The sequence below is a fragment of the Diorhabda sublineata genome, chromosome X (genome assembly GCF_026230105.1).
Source record: "Diorhabda sublineata isolate icDioSubl1.1 chromosome X, icDioSubl1.1, whole genome shotgun sequence".
Lineage (NCBI taxonomy): Eukaryota > Metazoa > Arthropoda > Insecta > Coleoptera > Chrysomelidae > Diorhabda > Diorhabda sublineata.
The window spans coordinates 33053859-33075224 of record NC_079485.1 but is presented as its reverse complement, the minus strand read 5'-3'; the positions used below and the strand labels follow the sequence as shown (position 1 = coordinate 33075224).

At 30.0% G+C, this 21366-nt stretch overlaps 2 protein-coding genes across 4 annotated transcripts in view; one reads left to right on the top strand and one right to left on the bottom strand.

Annotated features, from left to right (window-relative positions):
* Nucleotides 1–21366, bottom strand: part of LOC130451741 (aspartyl/asparaginyl beta-hydroxylase-like) — a 113932-nt gene that overhangs the window by 39006 nt on the left and 53560 nt on the right. The window lies entirely within an intron of this gene.
* LOC130451742 (hairy/enhancer-of-split related with YRPW motif protein) lies at nt 2286–11218 on the top strand. Its single transcript, XM_056790959.1, has 3 exons — nt 2286–3220; nt 4397–4614; nt 10470–11218. Exons 1-3 carry the CDS (start codon nt 3063–3065, stop codon nt 11081–11083), a joined length of 990 nt encoding a protein of 329 aa, XP_056646937.1. The 5' UTR covers nt 2286–3062; the 3' UTR covers nt 11084–11218.

Genomic DNA, 21366 nt, shown 5'->3' with positions numbered 1-21366 from the left:
AAACTGTAATAAGAATCCTTTTTCATGATTATTTTTTAGGAGGAGGAATAAAAATGCGGAAATGTTGGTAAGCGTAACGGTACTTCCTAGTGAAAGAAAAAGTACAGTTTTATTACGGTAAAATTCGATTTCAACAAGGCTTTTTACTTCCCTAAGGGCGTTTCAGATAGGTATAAGAAGCTGTTTTAAAAATAGAGATAAAATAGAATATGAACTATATATTTATTATTATAATGTGTTTATACTACAAGATGTATCAACTTTAAATAACTCAGTTCATTTAAAATTGAAATGTTAAATTCTAGTACAGATATATTTAGGAAAGGAGATGTATAGGTGTTAAAATCTGTAAAAATAAATGCGAAAGAACTTGGATAGCTTGATAGAGCAAATTCATGATAGAAGAATGATAATACTGAAAATCAGTTATGGGAATGTAGTGATAATGAGAAATATAAAATTCTCGACTCCGTGAGAAAAAGAGATTAGGATTATGTATTGATGAGTGCAATACGTTAATAAAGCAAATACTAACTACAACTAAAAATAGAGAAAACCAACAATAATTCATGGAAATTAAAAAAGAGACAAAAAGATGAAAGAGGAAATAAAGTATTTATCAGGAAGCTAGAAAGAGAAAACAAACAGAATTTCGGATATAGAGATCAATACAAATATGTTATAAAGCTTTAGAAGGACAAATTGAAAAGTTCATGTTGAATAAATTTAAAATAGATATAAAATTAAGAAATGCAAGAAAAGTGGGGGATGACGTTACAGAAAAGATAGTTGTGTTACGGAACAAAAGCCAAAGATTGATACCCTATAAAATAAGAAGGAGCAAAAGATTCAGCAGCAAATAAGATCGATTGAAAAAGAGGAAAGCGATAAAGGTAAGCGGGCAAGTTGGGTATAGAAAGTTGGGAACCATCATACTGACGAGCAATACAGGAGTTCAAGGGATAATCGAAAATGTACTGTACAGTCCCAATGCACCGTATAATTTGTTATCATGGAGGGAATGAATTATTTTAATCGACATTTTAAATCACAAAAGAGGTTTATTTTTAACATATTATAGTTTTATAATGTTAACATTAATATAATTTTGAGACTAAAGTTTTCTATTTTAAAACATCAACAAGTTAGCATAAATCTGAGAATAAGTAACATAGACGACAATATGGAAAAGGTGTGAATGCAAGTAAAAAAATTAATAGAAAGGGTGGCAGAGCAAACGCTGGGCTTGGAAAATAAAACTAACAATAAAGAATTGTTTGATGAGAAGTGTAGAAAAACTGGTGGAAAGGAATGTTGTACGACTAAGGACAGTAGAAACTGTCTCGATGAAAACCATAAGAAAGTACTCAGAAATCTGAAGGAACACTAAAAAGATACTCAAGCAAAAAAAGAGAATATGCAATAATGAACATTTTTAAAATAGAGAATTAAACACTTTTTACCAAGAGGCCAAAAAATCATGAGAAGGCACAATTAATTTCAATTAGTCCCATATCTACAAATGTGGCGATTAAATATATTACTCCTAACATACGAGTAGCCTGATTCTGTAGTTATAATCATCATCAAATAATTGTAGTGTTAATTGATCAAAATTAAATTTACTTTTTCATGTTGTGATGCAGATTCCCGAATGGATAAATAGAATTTTCTACATATTTTTGCATAACGTCTAATAATTTTTACGTCATCAATTACGGTTTTTGGTCGGTCAGTTGTAGGGCGACTTTTAATGGCACCCATTCAAACTGAAGTTTTGGTAGATTGGTTCCGATTTGGATATGTATCATTGGGTGAATAAAAATGGGTGATTTCAACATCACATGATTACCTTATTTACTTATAAAAAGAATCGTTTTTCTTGTTCGGTAATTTGATAATGTATTATGTCCTTTATGGCTCTTTCTAATATTATATTTATTATATATGGTTGAAACAATGTTTGACATTTTAATGTTTGGGTTCTGTTTTGTTCCTTAATTGATTGTAGTATTTGGTTTTCCTTGAAATGTTTTTATTTATCCTTTTGTTAGGATAATTACTTTTTCTTAATGCAGCATTTGCTTTTTTAACAGTTATGCATCTAAAGTCATGATCTAATAGTTGGATAAGCTCTATCAGCCAAACTAATATCACTAATGTCGTCTGTGACATAGAATGACATGAATTGAAGTTAGAATAGTGAGAATAGTCGGATTTAAAAGTTTTCAGTCTCTGTAGAAATGTATATATCTTACTCATTTAATATGTGATATATTTGTTTATTGAAATGTTATTTGTGCGTAATCGCATTCTTATGGAATAAATTTTTATTATCATCATCACTGATTACTACGATGATTTCACTATATCACTTATCAATTATTATTTTGGCAATTCTCGATGAATTTTTGAATTGATTTAACTTCATCTTCGTTAGGCTGCTAGGTTACTACGCATATTACTGAGCTACATTAAAATCATTTATTCAAAAGATACAAAGAATTGATTTTCAAAGGAGTCATCGATATGTAGATTTTTTCATCATTGCATACCATAATATTCATAGCTAGTACGATAATGATCGTTATTATTATTCTTTTAACATTAATATTTATTATTGTTGAAAATGTGTAGGTAAAATTAGATATTTCTTAATAAATCTCATTCGAATTCTGGACAAGGATTGAATTCTAGTAGCAATCCGAACGCACGCTATAATTTTTTGTCCCATGTATCACGTGCAAGTACACGCTTACACACACCACCCAGAATTGGCCCTGCACCACCACTACAAAAAAGGAAAAATGATACAATATAGACTTTCGGGGTGAGTAGCGGAAACTACAAGGAACAAGTCGCGTGGATAGGCCTACTAGTGGGGGTAGAGTGGGGGTAAAAACGTGGCTGAACGTTGGTTGATCAACAGGGCTGTACATTCCGCATTTGCAAACGACACTAACACACGCGCGTGATCTGACTGACAGCCGTTTTGACACGCGACTTATTTCCGATTTTCATCTTTGGACACAAGTGTCAGTGATAGTGACCTATTTTCCGATATGGATCATTCTTTGTCTCAGCACACTCCATTGCAGTGGGGATATTCTGGGAGTAGTAGTACTTCTTCGTCTTGGCAGCCTGTCTCAAGAGGTATCAAAAGACCTCTTTCCGAAAGTGACTGTGATGATGTTTACTCGGAGGAATCATCTAAAGAGCAGTAAGTACCAATTATTTCAAAGTGTCTACTTCTATTTCACTTATTTATAAATCCACTGTCGTGTTTCACAAATGGGAACCAATTTGAAAAGAGCTAGATAAATATTTCTGGAAGAAAAATGATACATTTTTAATATAAGGAATCATGTACGTATATAGTCGGCTATTTTTTGGTTTTCTATAATAATGAATATGAATGAAATTTTATAAATTTCTTTGATTTCTCATTTCTTACACTTTTTGATATATTAATGCTTCTAAATGTTCTTGATTATAGGTCTCTTTTGTTTTAAAATTAGTTTTTTTTTAATATTCTTTGAGAGATTGATAAAAAATTGAGGTTTATCAAAATATCAAATATTTTGATAAAGGCTGAAGTTAAGTCGAAACGTCATTTTTTCATCAATCTCTCAAAAATTATTAAAAAAACTAATTTTAAAACATAAGAGACCTAAAATCAAGAACATTTAGAGGTATTAAAATTTTATATTCATTATTTTATGTACTGGAAATACAAGTAAAATCACAAAAACCAATAAAAGTTTAAAAATTAAACAAATACATGTAATTTTTATATGACATATTATAGATTAAAAATGCTTTTATGAAAAGGATAATTTCCCTCAATTATTCATTTTTTAATACAAAATAATATTTTATTGAAAAATAATTTGTAATATCAAATTCATTAATTTCATTTCACAACTGCTAAGAGTTTTTTTATTCTGTTTATCAAGCATTTATTAATAGTCAGAATAGTGAATTATTTGATTTAAATTCGAAGAACATCTGAATTTCAAATAAATCCTTAAATGTTGATTATATTTTTTATTAATGTTCTTTGTAATTTTCAATTCAGTATTTATGTCACTCTATTTATTAATAAGAATGATAAAATTAAGGAAACAAGAATATCTAGTTCTAGTAGCACTTAACTGTTTTTCAACATTATGTTTGAAAAAAAATTGGCGAAAATCACAGAGACAGTTTTTCATAGAAACTATTCGAGACGACTCATTTTCACAATATATAAATCTCAAAACTCACTCAGAAAAGACAATTAAGTAAATTATGGCAAGGTATAACATAATTATTAATTGGGAGACATGACAGTGTGCTTATATTGATAACAAAAAAAGTAAATTTCAGTGTAGATTTGATATTATAATTACTTTAGATGCACCAGCCCTGGTGATGCCGATAGTTGTCAAATGTTATCGAGGAAAAAACGTAGAGGCGTAATAGAAAAAAAGAGACGAGATCGAATAAACATGTCACTGAGTGAATTAAAAAGACTTGTGCCTAGTGCCTTTGAGAAACAAGGATCAGCAAAGCTCGAGAAAGCCGAAATTTTGCAAATGACCGTTGACCATTTAAAAATGCTGCATGCTAAAGGTAAATATAAATACCGAGGAAATATATTATTTCTTGCACACAACGTAAAACTTAATATAGGTATGTTGTGTTAAATTAAATTGACAAAATTACTTCGAATAAAACATTTTTAATAAATTTACTCATGTTAATCGAGAACCATTGTACGCTAGTTATTTCAGTTTTATCATGGTTTGTTGGAATTATCTTATTAGATAAACGTTATATGTATATATATATATATATATATATATATATATATATATATATATGTATTTATATTCTACTGAGACATTACATTTTATTTAATTAAGTTAATTAAAAATTTTGAAAAGAAAACCTCAAAAACTGATCAAAATACACTTTTTCTCATATTAGCTTAGTTTTTGAGATTTTCTTTTCAAAATGTTCAGTAGAATCATAATTTGAGTGATATGCGGTATTTATATAACTGCATTTGATTATGTAATTCGCTTTTTAGTCATATAATTTTTTATTTATATCAATTGATTATACTTATTTATAATTACATTTTTGTTCCCCGCAAATTATCCAAGACTAAAAGAGGTAAATGATTTAAATTCAATCTTTTTATATTTCTTAATTAAAGAAAAAATATTTATTCAACGAAATTCTCCATTTTAAACTCTATTGGATTCATTTGGCATATAGGACAAGAATAATTGAGTTTGGAAATGGATCAAGAATAAAAATTTTGAAGTACTAAAGAAAGATTCATATTCATAAATCTAAAAAAAGAAAAGTATAGTTAAAAATATAGTAAACCTAGAAACATTTTAAGTAAATATATATTTTTTTATTAAAACTTCTTGATCTCATAGGTAGATTTTTATTAGGATTTTGTTTTATTTTGACGTTAAAGCATTATCAATTATATTTAGCATTTTCTTATTGGGAACGTGGCAATGAAACACCAAAGTAGACTACCTTTAATATATTTTTTCCGAGCTTTCGAATACTTATGTATTCATCGTCTGGGAAATAATTAATTCAGATTTACTGTGGCTTTAAATTGTATTAATTCTTGTGAAAACTTGAAATTATGGGGATTCAAAATTCAATATTCAAAATGACGTGTGATAGAAATATTGATGTTCGCGGTTTGAACCGCGTTGAAATTTTAAAGATTCTTGACGTTTCGTCAAAAGAAGGGTGGGGATAGGGTGGTCATTCGTTCATTGGTAAGAAGTGATTCAATTCCGTGATCTCAACCTGCCTAACCTTTTTAACTGTTCCAAATAATATTTGTCGTCTTTCTCCTCAAAATAGGCGAAGCGATAACGACTTCTTTGATGAGAAACTATCTCCTGTTAGTGAAAGTGAAAAAGTTGAAATGAATTATAACCACGTCGATCACCAAAGTGTAAGAAGGTGCATTGTCCTGATGGCAAAGCACTTATTTTTCTTCAAATGCGGTCGCTTTCTTATATTTACTCCTTTTACGTCAAGCAATGATGCATAATACTCTCTTGTTGTTCGTTTTTGAAGATAATCGTTGAGCACAGTCCTATGACTGCTCCAAAAAACGGTCGCCATTTGTTTTTCGGCCGATGAAACCGACTTTGACTTTATTACGATAATATTTTGTTTTATATATTCATATTCATTTTTTTTAAATTAAATATTATGAGGTTATTTTTGAAACTCCGTTTTTGTTTATTTTTCTAGAATTACTTCAATTCCCCATTATGACAAGCACATTTCTTTATTACTGACATGTTTTTTACAAATAATCTTAATTCAATAAACGATTATTTAAAAATTCTTATTTGGTAGACTTTACTCGCTCTTGTTCTGTAACTGATTAATGACTAGTTAGTAGAGAAAAAAACTGGAGCGAGATTCTAGTGGAATATTTAAATGTATTTAGTTCTATTGAAAGGTACACAGGTAAATTGGAATTATGTTGTTTGAATGACATTTAAATTCCAATGATTCACTACTGTTTTATTTCTGTATACATATATTAAAAATTAGTAAAATTACTATACTTAAAACTTGAGGATATTATTATATTGTATAGTGCAATAAAATGGGGAATTCCGCCCAGTTCGGCTCAATTTCAGTGTCGACCATAGTTGTAGGTCTTGAAATATTGTGTAGTAGATTATACAGTTACGTTTTGCGTTTAACAGGTACCGTTTAACCTTCTATTAGTGCCTCTGCCTAAATCCAACCCTATTTCAGATTCGGCTTAACCATGCGCCGTAAGGGCAATGGTGCCTTAACCAAAATTTTTAGACCTTTATAAGTATATTTGCTGTTAAGCCATAAATAGTGTTCACAGTATTATAAGATTAGTAATAAAATGGCGACATTTACACCAACGAAAAGATGTTCCAATAATTCTCCAATATCAGTGAATGAAAAACTTATTATTTTAAATGTACACGATTGCATAAAATACAATTACCCGAAATTTACTGTAGGAAACTGTCGATCGATGTTCCCGAATGACCGGAGTTGGAAAGTCCACCGTTTTTAAATTATTGCAGGCGAAAAAGATATCAGGCCAAGAAAAGTCCAGGCAGAGCAGTAAAAGTCCTTAATAAAGACACCAAAAGTGTAATTCGAAGAAAAGTTCACTCTTTTTATTTTAAAAAAGATAAGATTTTAATGGAGCTTGGCCAGGATGACAGTATTCCGTTGATAACTTTTATGTAACACTTTGAGAAATATGGATTTTGCTTAGGAAAAGCATAACCGTAAAGCAATCAAATGTTTTTAAAGACTATTTTAGTGATAAAATATCTTCCGGCTGATTCAGTAGTAGTTATGGATAACGCAAGTTATCATTCTCGACGCATAGAGAAGACTCCAACTTCATTTTGGAGAAAACAAGAAATTATTGACTGGTTAACTACCAAAAGTATTGAATTTGAAGATAATTTGATAAAAAAAGAAATATTAGCTATAGCAAATTTATAAATATTTCGATTTGCTTGAAACTATATGAAACGATTTTGTTTTATAACGATTATTCATTTATTTATCTCCAACATCTTAATTACATAAATGTGTATAATTCTTATTAAAGTTTATATTGAAACTCAGACCTACACTTCCACATTCTACGTTACAGCATTGGGTCACGAAAAAAAAATATAAGATGCAGTATTTCTTCAAATTACTTCGTGAATTTTACAATTCTCCACTATGAACAAATTTATAGAAATTAACAAGGTTCTTAGGTTGTTATGACAAGATAAATGGCTTACTAAACATAATAATACAAAATCCATTTAATGCTATTATTGAATGAAGATTGTCTGCATTCGATAAAAGATCTGTTAAAAGATATACACGGAACAATATACCTATAAGGATTTGTATTAGTGAATTTATGGAAGTTTATTACTTAAAAATATCTTTGTAAATATTTTCAAGAATTAAGTATTTTTGGAAACCAGAAAATTGATAAAATAAGAAGTAACTATTTCGTTTCACGTTAATCATTGTTCTCTTAAATAAACAAAATGAGGAGAACAATGAGTTGAAAGTAGTGTTTTAAACGGTTTTTGACCACTACCTATTCAGGTAGCAGGTGAATATAGAATTAAAAGGGTTAATCTATATTACATGCGTGGGAATATGCGATGAACCAGCTGTGACAAATGTAAACCTATAGACCGTATTCATAGTAGTGGGGTACACCCGTGGGAACCCTTGTAAAGAAACACCGATTCGCCGAACAGCTACACTTGCAACAGGTTTCATTCCCTCTCTCCGCTCTACACCCATATTGTAGATTTACATCGTTTATCGGCGCTTTATTTACTTATTCATCTCATAATAGGTACCCTTAGTTTTATTTTCAACAAAGAAGAACGGTAAAACAAAAATAAATATTAATAAACCAACAAATCAGTGACAGTACAATGAAATTTTGGAACGTCCCGATAGAAAAATAACGTGTAACAGGTACGGAACGTGTATAGTTGTTTCCCAAAATTTGGCTGTTTTATTGCAAATATGAATTTATATTAGATGTCTCAGATTTCTGTGTATTTGATATTAAAATTTCTACACGTATAACATACACTGGATCAAGTCATGAAAAAATAATATTTTTAAATCTGAAATTTCTACCAATAAATCAATAATAATACTTTCCTCAAAACACAGTATTAACATTAAACACAACAAAAAAATGGAGTATTTAAAGTTTTCATGTATCTAAATGAAAAGTAACTGGGCCCTAAATCACCCATAACATTCATGCGGCGGTAACAAATGTTTGCATTGTCAAATTAACATTTTTCGTTATAAAATATTGCTGTGTCTTATATTATATTTCTCGATATTTCTCTCATAAGATCCTTATCAAACTTTGTTTTTCTACGATTTTATTCTGTGAACAATGACATTTTTCCCAACTTTAATAAACCACTTATTAAAACGAAACCCATAATAAAATTTTAAATTGTAACTGCCAGGAAGATAAGTACAAAAATTTTCCATCATGTCACCTTTTCATAAAGTATTAAGTTCTGTTTATCGTTGTTAAAATTAATCTTATATGCAGTACAATTTGCTAGCAGCATTAAGTCCCCTTGATTTTAAGTCATTCAAATTTGTTCTGATGAAATGTGAAATTTTTATATTTTTTGTTCTGCATCAAAAACTAATTACTATAACGACATCCTCTACTTTGTTGCCGGTATCAATTTTTATGCAATTTTATTCATATTTCCCTCCTCCACTACTAACTTATTTTTGAGATGTGGATTTATGGTTGTTTTAACGCTATTAATTTTCATTTCAAGTTTTTCCATTACATGTTTTATAGAACTTCGTCGAAATAGAAATTATTTAGTTTGGAATTATATAAATTAGCATGATTTGATCAGCAAGTAGCGCAGAAAAGCAGTAAAAATATTTCGATAAATGTTAAATAAACATATATGTGAAAGAGTGTAAAAATAGTTTCATTAGACGTTTTTTGAATGTCAAATGTTATATATGTTTCAATCAAATTAAACAGAGTGAAAATTGATCTGAAGTCTCAAATGACTGTAAGACGTAACGTATATTCTAAATACCAAAAATTTTGAATTATCTATGAAAGTAACATAAAATTTGGATTAATCTCTAAGGCTCGTGGCTTGCATCTACTCTCTCGTGGCATTGTCTATGTTAGAAATGGTTTAAAAAAATTGTATGTTCGCAAATTTTTTTATTTTCAAGAAAAGCCAGAAGTCTCATTATGATAAATCAAGTGAATATGCAGGATACCGATAAACAGAACACTTTACGAGATGAAAAATTTGTGAAGCAAAAGCAGCTTGTGACACACCCACGTTGTCATGATATTAAACGTTGATCTATTCCCGTTTCTTCGCAAACGTTCTAGAACTGCTTCTAAAACTTGGAGTATGAAGGTGTTCTAACTTCAATAGCACGATGCTCTCATAAACGAAAAATAATATATCGATGATCTTGATGTTCGACTCTAATTGTGACGCCGAGATGAGTAACTCATTTTCAATTCAGAACTCTGAATCTTTACCTTTGAATCATAACCATGGACAGATTTCAACATTTAGTAACCTTATTCTGCACTTTTTTCGTCTTGAAATAAAACGTAACCTTAATGCGTTGTTCAAGATCCACGACATATTGCAAACATGATCTCATTAAAGTGGCCGTAGTAACATACTTGCAAGCCAGAACGACTACAATTTTGTCACTGCTTGTTTCAACACATGAGGCTATAATAGACATGCTAGTTCACAATAGATGCAGAATAAGTCAAACGTGCTATAAAAACTCAATCAAACCTTGTATTTGTGTTTGCCGATATATTGTTTAATTTCTTAATAAAAACTAAAACTAATTCTAAAAATTTTTTTCAGGCTTGGATTCTTTTGCTTACGATCCGCATAAATATGCTATGGATTACCATGGAATGGGCTTCAGGGAATGTGTAGCGGAAGTTGCTCGATATCTTGAACGAATTGAAGGTTTAGATGTTCAAAACCCATTACGAATCAGGTTAACCTCGCATCTCCAATGTTGTGCTGCTCAGAGAGAACTAGCTTCAAAGCAAGCTACCTCTGCTCCTTGGGGATACCCAGGATCTCAACCTCCTTATCCTCCCATTAATGCTTTACCTCCTTCTCCCGCTTCTAACCATGGTCCTTTATCTAATCTGAATCATCATCAAACAGCTCCTCCTCCACAAAATATACATCATGATTTGGGACATTTTGATGTTTCTACATCCTGTGGCCAAACTACAATACCAGTACCAACTTCGGATAGTAATAATAGAATACCACCTTCAACATCTATATTAACTCCTTTAACAACAACGACACCTTCAGCTTTAGCCTACAGTTCCCATCAATATCCACACAACGGATTTAGTATCCCAACTACAAGTCATCATCAGAATTATAGCCAAAGTATTCCACCATCACAAGGAATGAAACCATATCGACCATGGGGCGCGGAAGTCGCTTACTGAACTAGTCTTTTAATTAAGTGACCTTGAAAAAAACGTCCTGATTAGTTGTTGAAAATTATGATGTGATTATAAACTAGTGCCAGTTCGTTTTCGGACTATAATTATGTGTTATATATATATATATATATATATATATATATATATATATATATATATATATATATATATATATATATATATATATATATATATTCAACAGTATTATTGGTCTGGACGTATTATGTGGCTGTATATAAATTTGCCTTACGCAGAACTATCCGAGACTTAGTCATTTGTACCTTACTTGAATGTTTATTTATTATTAGTTTATTATATTTAGGATTTTTATAATTTCCTGATAGATTTTGCCATATAGACAAAATATTTTTATAGATATATGATCTCACTAAGCTTGAATATTTTATTGTGATGACAAATTTTCAGCAATAAATATTATTATCGATATTGCATTTTTTTATTTCCCCTCATTACTACAAAGATTGTTTCGATAGTTTTACTCTATAATAAAAAGTAAGTAAAAATAATGTTAGTTATTCATTACATTTTTTATGGACCTTTGTTATTGAATTTTAAAAACAAAAAGAGCAACACTTGCTAGTAGTGACAAATAGAACGAGAAAGGTATAAGAAATAATTATGGATAGTTACAGTAGTTAAGACAGTGGACGGTCAAGATCCGTTGTGCATACAGGGTTTCTAATAGGCCTGTCAAACTCCACTTAAAACTGCCAACATGCCGTTGTTCTCAGGTACATTGGCTTGAACCTTCCAATGCCACTGGGTGAACTATAAGGTTTGTTCATGTGTTTGAGCCTTGCACGTGTGAGTGGTCTGCAGTTTCTTCCTCTTCCATGTACCAGAAGCATTAAGGATATTCGTGTCTTAGATGACAGTATCCTGTTAAGAGTAGTTACGTTTTAGATTCACTGGTTGTTTTGCTGACCCCAGTCTGGCGAGAGGTTCAGCTCGAGTGACCAGGAACGAGCTGGACTTTACAGCCACCCCTCACCATTTCATGTAGATCTATTTTCCACTCGAGCACAAGCCATGGGCACAACAGTTCGGCTGTAATAATTACAGAATCGGTTATAAACAGTCCTAGTGATTGAAAGAATTGAAAATAACTATAGTTCGAACATTTTACTCTAATAGAAAAGTAGAACATAGTAGGCATATACAAGTCTAGTATAAACCTAAAATGGACAAATTTCTATAACATTGGAAAAATAAATATACAGTAACAAGCACAGTTTAAGCAGGGTGGTTTTGTTTTGGACAAAAGTCTGACAGAGACACAATTTTTAACATCAACATCTTCTAATGAATGTGGAATCAAATATATGAAATTCACTTTTTCATTTTATTCTTATCAGCTTATATATTAATAGATATTTCAAACCAATCCAAAAACAACTTCATAAACTGAAATTTTGTACGTCCACCAACCAGGATCATCAAGAGAAAGTTGATTTTGTAATTGAAAAAGAAAGCTCAATATTTAATACTTTCAAAAAAATGTATTCCTACCAATTAAAACTTGATGTTTGGTAGAAAGCTTGTGACAGTGAAATCTATGATAATTAATAAACTATTTTACAATATATTTGTGAAAATAATATACAATATTCCAAGTTTTCGTCATTATAGGCAAATGGAGAAAGCTGACACCTTTCTTTGGCAAAAACTAATCTCGAATCGTATTTTTATGATATTTGACAAGGATTCAAAATCAATACATAAAGATACTGTCCTTGACGAGAATTTTCTTTCTCTATATCATGTACAGGAAACACATTCCAAAAGTTTGTAATCAAAATATGATCATAATATGTTCAAGAGTTCAATAATCCTTACACAACTAAATCATGACAGGTATTTAAATAGGCTTTGGCTGCTCCAAATATTTATGAGAGCAAAATACGTTTGAATCCAGCTATTTATCCTCATGCTATCTTTGTTAAAAGGAAGGTGTTACACTTAATAAATATATTTTCTTCCAATGCTTCGTATCTTTATCTTCACATATCTTTCTAATAAATTTTTTTACGATTGCTTTGTAAAACCAAACCAGATATAGAATAATAATGCAATTTTTAAATTATTTTTTCACTTTGTTCCGTTATTTGTTCACGATAAAATTTTGAGTTACTTAAACTCCTCTATAAAACTCCCTTGAAATGAATGTATTTTTTATTTCATATATTTCCTTGGGATAGCTATGAAAATTTATTGTTCCAGGTCTATAAATATTAGAAAAGATCATCTATACTATGTATCTCATATTATTCTACACAACTTTTCAGGTATTTATTTCAAATGTCCACACACTTAAATGTATTCTAAAACATTCCATTGAATGACCATTTTGAGATAAATGTCAGTAACTTTAAATATATTTATGGAGAAATGCTTGTGTTACTAATAAAAAAATTTAAAAGTAGTTTCACCTATAATACCGCACAAGCCATATCATCTGATTAAAGCTGAATTATTATTTATGAGTAGAGGTTGAACAACTCTGGATAAAAATATTTGTCTTACACCCCTCTTAGTTATTCAAGTACTTGCCTTCTATAAATTTTATATTATTTTCATTTATATTCAAATATGAATATAAATGAAAAAAAGGACTGTAGGTAATTAATTTAAACCTTCAATTATTTTGCAAAAATCATTTTTGGTGAAGTATTCAAGGGTTTTTACAATACTTAAAAAAATATTAGAAAAACGTTCGGTCAGTTTGGGGTATAAAAAACAGTCTAACAACCAGCTTAAAATGAGCCTAACGACTTCCTGTACCGGAACACACGTGCAACTTACTTTAAATATTCATATGGGTTATAACTGTTATGCTATGTTTCAATAATAATGTAAAAATAAAATCCTATGTTTGTTTGACCGTGCAAATTTGAATTGTTGGGAAAATCCTTTGAATAGACAATTTTTCACGGACGATGAGTTGCAATAGCTCTAAAACAGGTTTCCACAATCTGCTAATAAGGGTTGATTTTTTTCTTGTCCACTATTGGCAAGTTCGCTTCTTATTATCACCGTAAAACCAGTAGAGCAAAAACAGAGTCTGATCTAGCCAATTTGTTCTTAGTAACAATTGAAATTATATCAGAGACACAACTATTCAGCAACGTTCCAAATTTATTTTAATGTGAGAAATCGTCAGGTCATATAACACAAATTAGTTTCGCTAGTCTATTGGCGAGTACTTGATTGTCTGTGCCAATCCAACATACTTTGAAGGCCACTGAAGGTTAGTTTATCCATTTAAGATTTATTGTGATGAAATTTGTCGTGGAGTATCATCTACATCTAAATCTACGTGGTACATCTAAATATCACTTTTATTATGATTAATTAATACTGTTACGAACAAGTCCAAGACATAGGTCGTGAAGCCGGTCCTGTTCGGTTATAATGTAATTCTAAAATTTGTCGCAGTCCGTTTATTAAACAGCAGAATTCGTTTGAGGGTTGTTTTTATGTATGTTTTTATCATAGAAGGCGGTTTCTTTACTTTACGATTTTTTTCAACTAATTCCTATAAAAGTCTTGTTATTTATTTGTTTTTGTTTGTTTACTTCCTAGAATTCTAGAAATGTTGTTCCTGCTATTGAGCAGAGTTAGTTTAGTTTATAATAAATAGTCAAAGTGAAGAGAGAAGTAACCGGAGAATTTCAATAAATTAGATAGTATTAGCGATAAGTTAATTATTATATAAGTTAGTTAAGTCTAGTGTAAGTGTGTAAATAAATTAAGTAAGTGAAAGACAGTGTTTATACATTCACCTCACCGATAGAAACCGTATAAATAAATAAGAAAAGCATTGCAATACGATATAGATATTTCAAAAATTAGTAGTACTGGTTGTGCTTTCATATTCTGAAAAAATGTTATACATATCGCGCAGAATCTATTACTATACTAGTATATAAGTTTAAATATTGTACGCAGTTCCTACAAAAACTTCTGTGACAACTTCAGATTCTTTAGCTGTACTAAAAACGCTGTGTAAGAACTTCTGCACACATTGGTTTGATATATTATAATAAACTTGTTATGAGTAAAGTAAGAGAGATAACTGAAGAAGTGAATATTTCAAACGAATGAAGATATTATTTTTGGTTCAAAAAAATTAAAATCTTGCTAGGAATGGTAAAAAATGAAATATTTTTTTAGTGAAGTAACTTTTTCATTGAAAAGTTTCTTCCATCATGTTTGTATTATTCAGTATTTTAAAATGTTAAAAAACATACATAACTTACAGAATCAAAGTTGTCTTCTGTAGATGTATTATTTACATTTTGTGAAAATTTCTACTTCAATAGCTTGATAAATAAACTAATATTACAGCTTAAAAGACGGGATCAGGTCCTGTCAACTTCCTTTCGATTCAACCAACACAGCTGAGAATGAAATATCCGATTCAAAAGAATCTATATGAATACTCTCTAAATACTTACTACTTTAAAAGGGTTACATAAACAATTTTTTTATTATTCAATTCCCACCTAGTTTGCAATGATCACGTCATTCATTATGAAAATGTATATGTATTTATGGACTCGAGGAATGTGATACACAATTTCAATTGTAATTATTAATATTCACATTAATATGTGATGATCGATTTATTATTCGATAGTCGAATGACGTTATGCATAAGTAGTTCAAGGATATTTTTTGGCAAAATGGGATACATAGGCTCAAAATCCGCACGAGCTGTTCAACATTGAAACATTTTGAGATAATTTTCAATTTTTAAATAATTACTTTACTTCTATTCATTCATTACACATATGAATGAACTAGAAAATTTATTAATATCATTTAATAATTGGCATATTGATAAAATAAGTAGTGGTGTATCAGAAGAGTTATATGCTAACGATTAAACGATTTTAAAATCGAATCTTTTCAATATAAAATTCCCTATTTCAACTTCACAAATAAACCAAATGAAAAACAACAATCAGATAATAACCAGAAAATAGATATAAATAGTTTATTCTGAAGAGAAGAATAGCATCACTAAACTATGTCAAAATTTTTCTAATATTTTCTTAAAACCCGGTAATCCGTTAACATTTACTTCGAAATTTAAACACTCCATAAAAACTACCGATGAAATTCCCGTTCACACAAAATCCTATAGATACCCCTAAGTACATAAAGAGGAAGTTCAACGAAAAATCAACGATATGTTAGATAAAGGCAACATAAGAGCTTCATATTCACAATGGATCTCACTAATCTGGATAGTAAGTAAGAAAATGAACGCATTTGAACGTCAAAAATGGCTTCTCGTAATCGATTATCGTAAGCTTAATGAAAAGACAATTTCAAACAGATATCCCGTTCCAAATATCAACGACAAATTAGGTAGAGCACAATACTTCAGTACTCTTGATTTAGCCAGCGGATTTCAGCAAAAAAAATACCACCAGAATCAATTGAAAACACAGTATTCAGCGACAATGGCCACTACGAATTTTTTTGTATGCCTTTTGGTCTAAAAAATTCCCTATCTACCTTTTAAACGGTAATGGATGAAAAATGCTCAAAACAAAATTTGCTCAAGTTTCTTATTTCTTAGACCTTTTGATATGTTTATGTTTCTAAATTTTAGGTGTTTTCTATTTCAAATAATGAGAATAAATGAATTAAAAGCATCACTCGGTTTAAAATACTATTGGCCTAAAATGGCAGAGGATATAAAAAGTTTTGTAAATAATTGCGAAACATGTAAAAAAAATAAATATGATAGGAATCCTCCATTAGTTAGATGTATTCTTAGTTCACAGCATCTAAACCATTCGAACATTTTTACGTAACGATGTATTCAAAATTTCTAATCAATCTTATTTCGTAACAGACAGGCTTACACAATTTCCAGTTTAACAGGCGTGTACATAGTCGATAATCCGTTAACTTACATATTCCATCACGGTCAAAAGTACCGCTGATTGTGGTACTGAACTTAAAAACAATGATCCACAAGATTTTTGCAAATTACATAAAATAGAATTCCAATTTACTACAGCGAAAAATAGTAATTCTAATTCACCCGTAGAACGCTTTCATTCTAGCCTTATTGAACATTTTCTATGTATTGAGTAAGAAATAAAAACCTCACTCCCCACCCCAACAATTCATAAAGCATTCCTTTCTTTCCTACAATAATTCCATTTATTCACTCCATTCGAAATAGTTGAAGGGCATATCAATAGTCCAGACCCTTTTGATCTAAATGATCACTTAGTTCTATCTATTCTATGTAGAGAACCATAAGAAAGCTACCAAACACCTTTACGAAAAAATTCAAAACAGAAATGCAGAAACTAGAGAAGAAATTATTAATAAACGAAATGTAGAAAGATCTGACTCATACATCTATATTAAAACCTGAAACAGCAAAATTTTATCACCTATGTCTAAAATCATAAAATGTTTATTCCCGTACAACCCTACTTGGCAAGAGGTGTCACATAAAGGAAGAATGTCCAATATTAGAAGATAAATACTAATGTCGACAAGAAATCAGATCAAGAGATAATTGTACATTAGAATTATTAGACGGTCACTCGCCTATACACTGTTATACCATCGAAGCAAATCTCTAAGAGCTAATAATAGAGCAGATAACTAACAAATCAATAAAACTACTAAAACTTGAATCTGAATTTATAGAAGGTCAAACGTACCTTAAACCAAATTTGAACCAAATGGACTTCAAAGGACTGAACGATACTAAAGTTGCAAGGAAACTAAAACCTATTGAAGAATTAAAAATTCCAGAAACAACGACAATATTTGGTACACTTTCGGCCATAATAATCCTGTATATATTGTATATCTGGATATTTTTGCAAACCAATATTTTTGTTTGATTCTATTAAGAATTTTATCAAACGCGAAATGACCTACGTCATTATAATTAGCTTTGCTTTGCCACCTACAATTTTTAGGTACATTCTTTCGTAAGGTGTTATTCTCTATAATTTGTTTCCACGGAGATGAAAATCATCAAATGTACCCTTATTGTTCATGGCATCCCCTTCTAATAGAATGTTTTTGATTTTTTCAATAGAAAAGTCTTGGTCTTGTGCTTAACGTATATAAACGTCTTCTCGTATTTTTAAAATTTGCTTATGGAAATTGTTTCTTTCTTTTTGAAATTGCGGTTCAGAACGTCTACATGTTGCATTTACGTACCTGTTTTTTTTTTTGGATTTGAAAAGAATAATTTTGTAAAACTAAAACCTATCTAGCAATCCGTGGGATTATTGTTTGTCTATTTAGTAAATTTTTGACCGCATTAAAATCTGTAATAATCATAAATTCGGAACCCACTAAGTACTATCGATATTTTCCAAAATTTTGACAATATTTCCAGGAATACCTTTTCTCTTTAATTTTGTAAGAGGAGCCGTTATTCTGGCAAAATCTTTGATGAATTTTCTAAAGAATCCCATTAATCCCAGAAATTGTCTAAACTTATGTTGAGTTTTTGGAAAGTTACGTACCGCTTGAGTTTTGAATGTTGACGGAACTATTTAATGGTATGATAATTCGTATTCCAAATAAGTTATACTTTTTATTAGAAATACTGATTTTGTGAATTTAAATGTAAGATCACATAATATTTTAAGAACTTTTTCCAACATATTCAATCCTTCTTTAATAGTTTTAGATGGGTGTGTACCGCATATGCCGTAAGTGATTAATATTTTTTTCTATATTAATATATTTCAAGCAAATCTTTTTATTAGGTTTTTCACTCAATTGGTCGCAATAAGAGGTATATTCTTTTCAGATTAAAATGTAATTATTTCATCTTTTCTATTGCTGGTATTTGGTGGTATCTTGGAGGTGACACATGTTCTCCATAACAATTACTGACTATGGGTCGTTATTAATTGTTCTCCAAACCAATATTTCACTCAATGTGCTGTCATATCTTCATGAGTCGGACATTCTTTAATTTTTTTGGCAAATAATGATTATGAATTACGTTTAAAAGCGTATAATATTATAATGCTTTGTTCATTAGAACATAGTCCTATTAAACAGCAATTTTCACTATTATAAATTAGATCATAAGTTACTACATCATGACTGTGTATTGTCGAAACAAGTTATGAGTCTATTAGAATGTCTAGAAGTTTTTCATTTTATGTAAATAGTCTTGTCTCCATTATACTATCCATTATTTTTCGGAATGTTTAAAGCCACATCTTATTATTTGGATATTATTTAAACGAACGCAATATATCCATGCTGGTATAAGTATAATTTTGATGATATACTAATTTTTTCTGTATAACTTCTTCTGTTCTCGTCATACAAATTCTTGCGTAGTTCTATCAATTTATAATGTCATACGTTTTGTTACTTTCAGAACAACCTCGACAACTTCGTTTCTGTTAATTCTGCAATTCTTATCACCATGATTGCATTATCAGAATGCAGAATATTCTTATGCTTAAAACATTCAAATTCTTAAAAATTACTTATTTATTGGGTTCGTTGTAAAATCCTCATGCTATAACTAGATAAAAATTTTAGAATTTAGATCATAATCGATAACAACTTTTTATTTTTAATTCATATTCCTGAATGTAGAATGTAAATTCAAACTGCAAACGTGACGCCAGTGTAAACCTTTCATTGAATTAAAAATAATCTATATATTATTACCAAACGCGGGATTGTTCAAATATTTAGTATGGTGTGAATAACAATTTAAATCGTTTCATCATTTAACACAAGATCGTGTAACGCTACAATATAAACTAGATTTAATGGTGAAATATCATCTGATGAAAATAATCTTAAAAAGTTCCTCCCCTGAAACCATTTTTCATCTCCTAATATAAATATATTTTGGATCATGAATTCAGAGAGGTCATAATGAAATATTTCAATGGTCGAATTTCAGAAATATTCTTCTGGTACATTGTTGTTCTAGCAATCTCGAATCATTCGCACATAACACACAACAATGCAGAACCAAATCGTTACCTTTGAAACCACAAGCTCAACTAAAAACTTATTAACACATTTCACTACAACACTCAAGATTCCTTTAAATTTGTTAATAGGATTAATTAATGAACTCTAACAAATTTGTAGTAAGAGGTTTAGTAAAAAAACTGATCAAAAATCGACAATTAACGCGACAAATGTCTGTGATAGCTTCAAACTACTAAGAAAAGACTGTTTGCAATTAATTATGGGAACTTGGTAAGGTCTAAAGTTTAGAAAGTGAGTTCAACATCACTTAACCGAAAACAACTACAATCAAAGGATTATAATCTGCTCGTTGTTCTCTCGACAAAACTTATTGGAATTTTACAGCAGATTGTAACGAAGGAGGGACGATGATGCTTTATGTAAAATAAAATTTTTAAAAACAGTTTCAGCAGGGTTTCTTCAGTTGTAAATTTTTACGCGTCGTTGTGATCAAAAAATTCGATTCCGCCTTTACATTGCTTTAAGTGCCAAGTTCTTATGTTTTTCCTTTTTACTTTTCCTTATCTGTGCCTAAAGTAAGGAACAGATAATTTATCAATTTTAAAATCTAATAATTGTATGTACGAGCTGGAAAACAATATTCCGAATTGGTGTATTGCCTTTATTTGCTTAAATGAAGAAAAGAGAAGTTATATTTGATAATTCACATTATTTTACATAAATTTGAGATCCAATTCAGAGAACAATGGCATATCTTTACAATCTTTACAATTTGAGGAATGACTTATATGAAATAGTTTGAATTTTTTGTTACAAACTATTTTTGAAAAGATCGTGCTTCAGCAAATTACTGGTAACATTGAATTAAATAAATGATTTATTTTGATATAGGCCAAACAAAAAAAATTTACTAAACACCATGTTCGAATTTATTATTTAAAAAAAATTTTTTTAGTAGTAAAGATATACCTTTTATTTACCCAGTATGATAATTAGTTTATTTTTTAAGTGAAAAATTCCGTATGTGCCTCAGGGATATTTAGAGAGATTATTGCGAATCGCTAAAGAAAATCAAATAGAGTAAGTTACATGCAAATAAAATGTGTGTGTGTGTGTATAAATAAAAGTATAGCGCATTTACGTGGGGTAGAAATGACATGACTTGCTTAGGGTTTAGGGGTGCCAAAACGTGGGAAATACTTAGAAAGCCGACTCTCATGCGTACGCCGAACAGTTGAACATTGTCCGGTTGCACACGCCACCTCAATACTCTTCGAGGCGAAATTTTTAGGGGG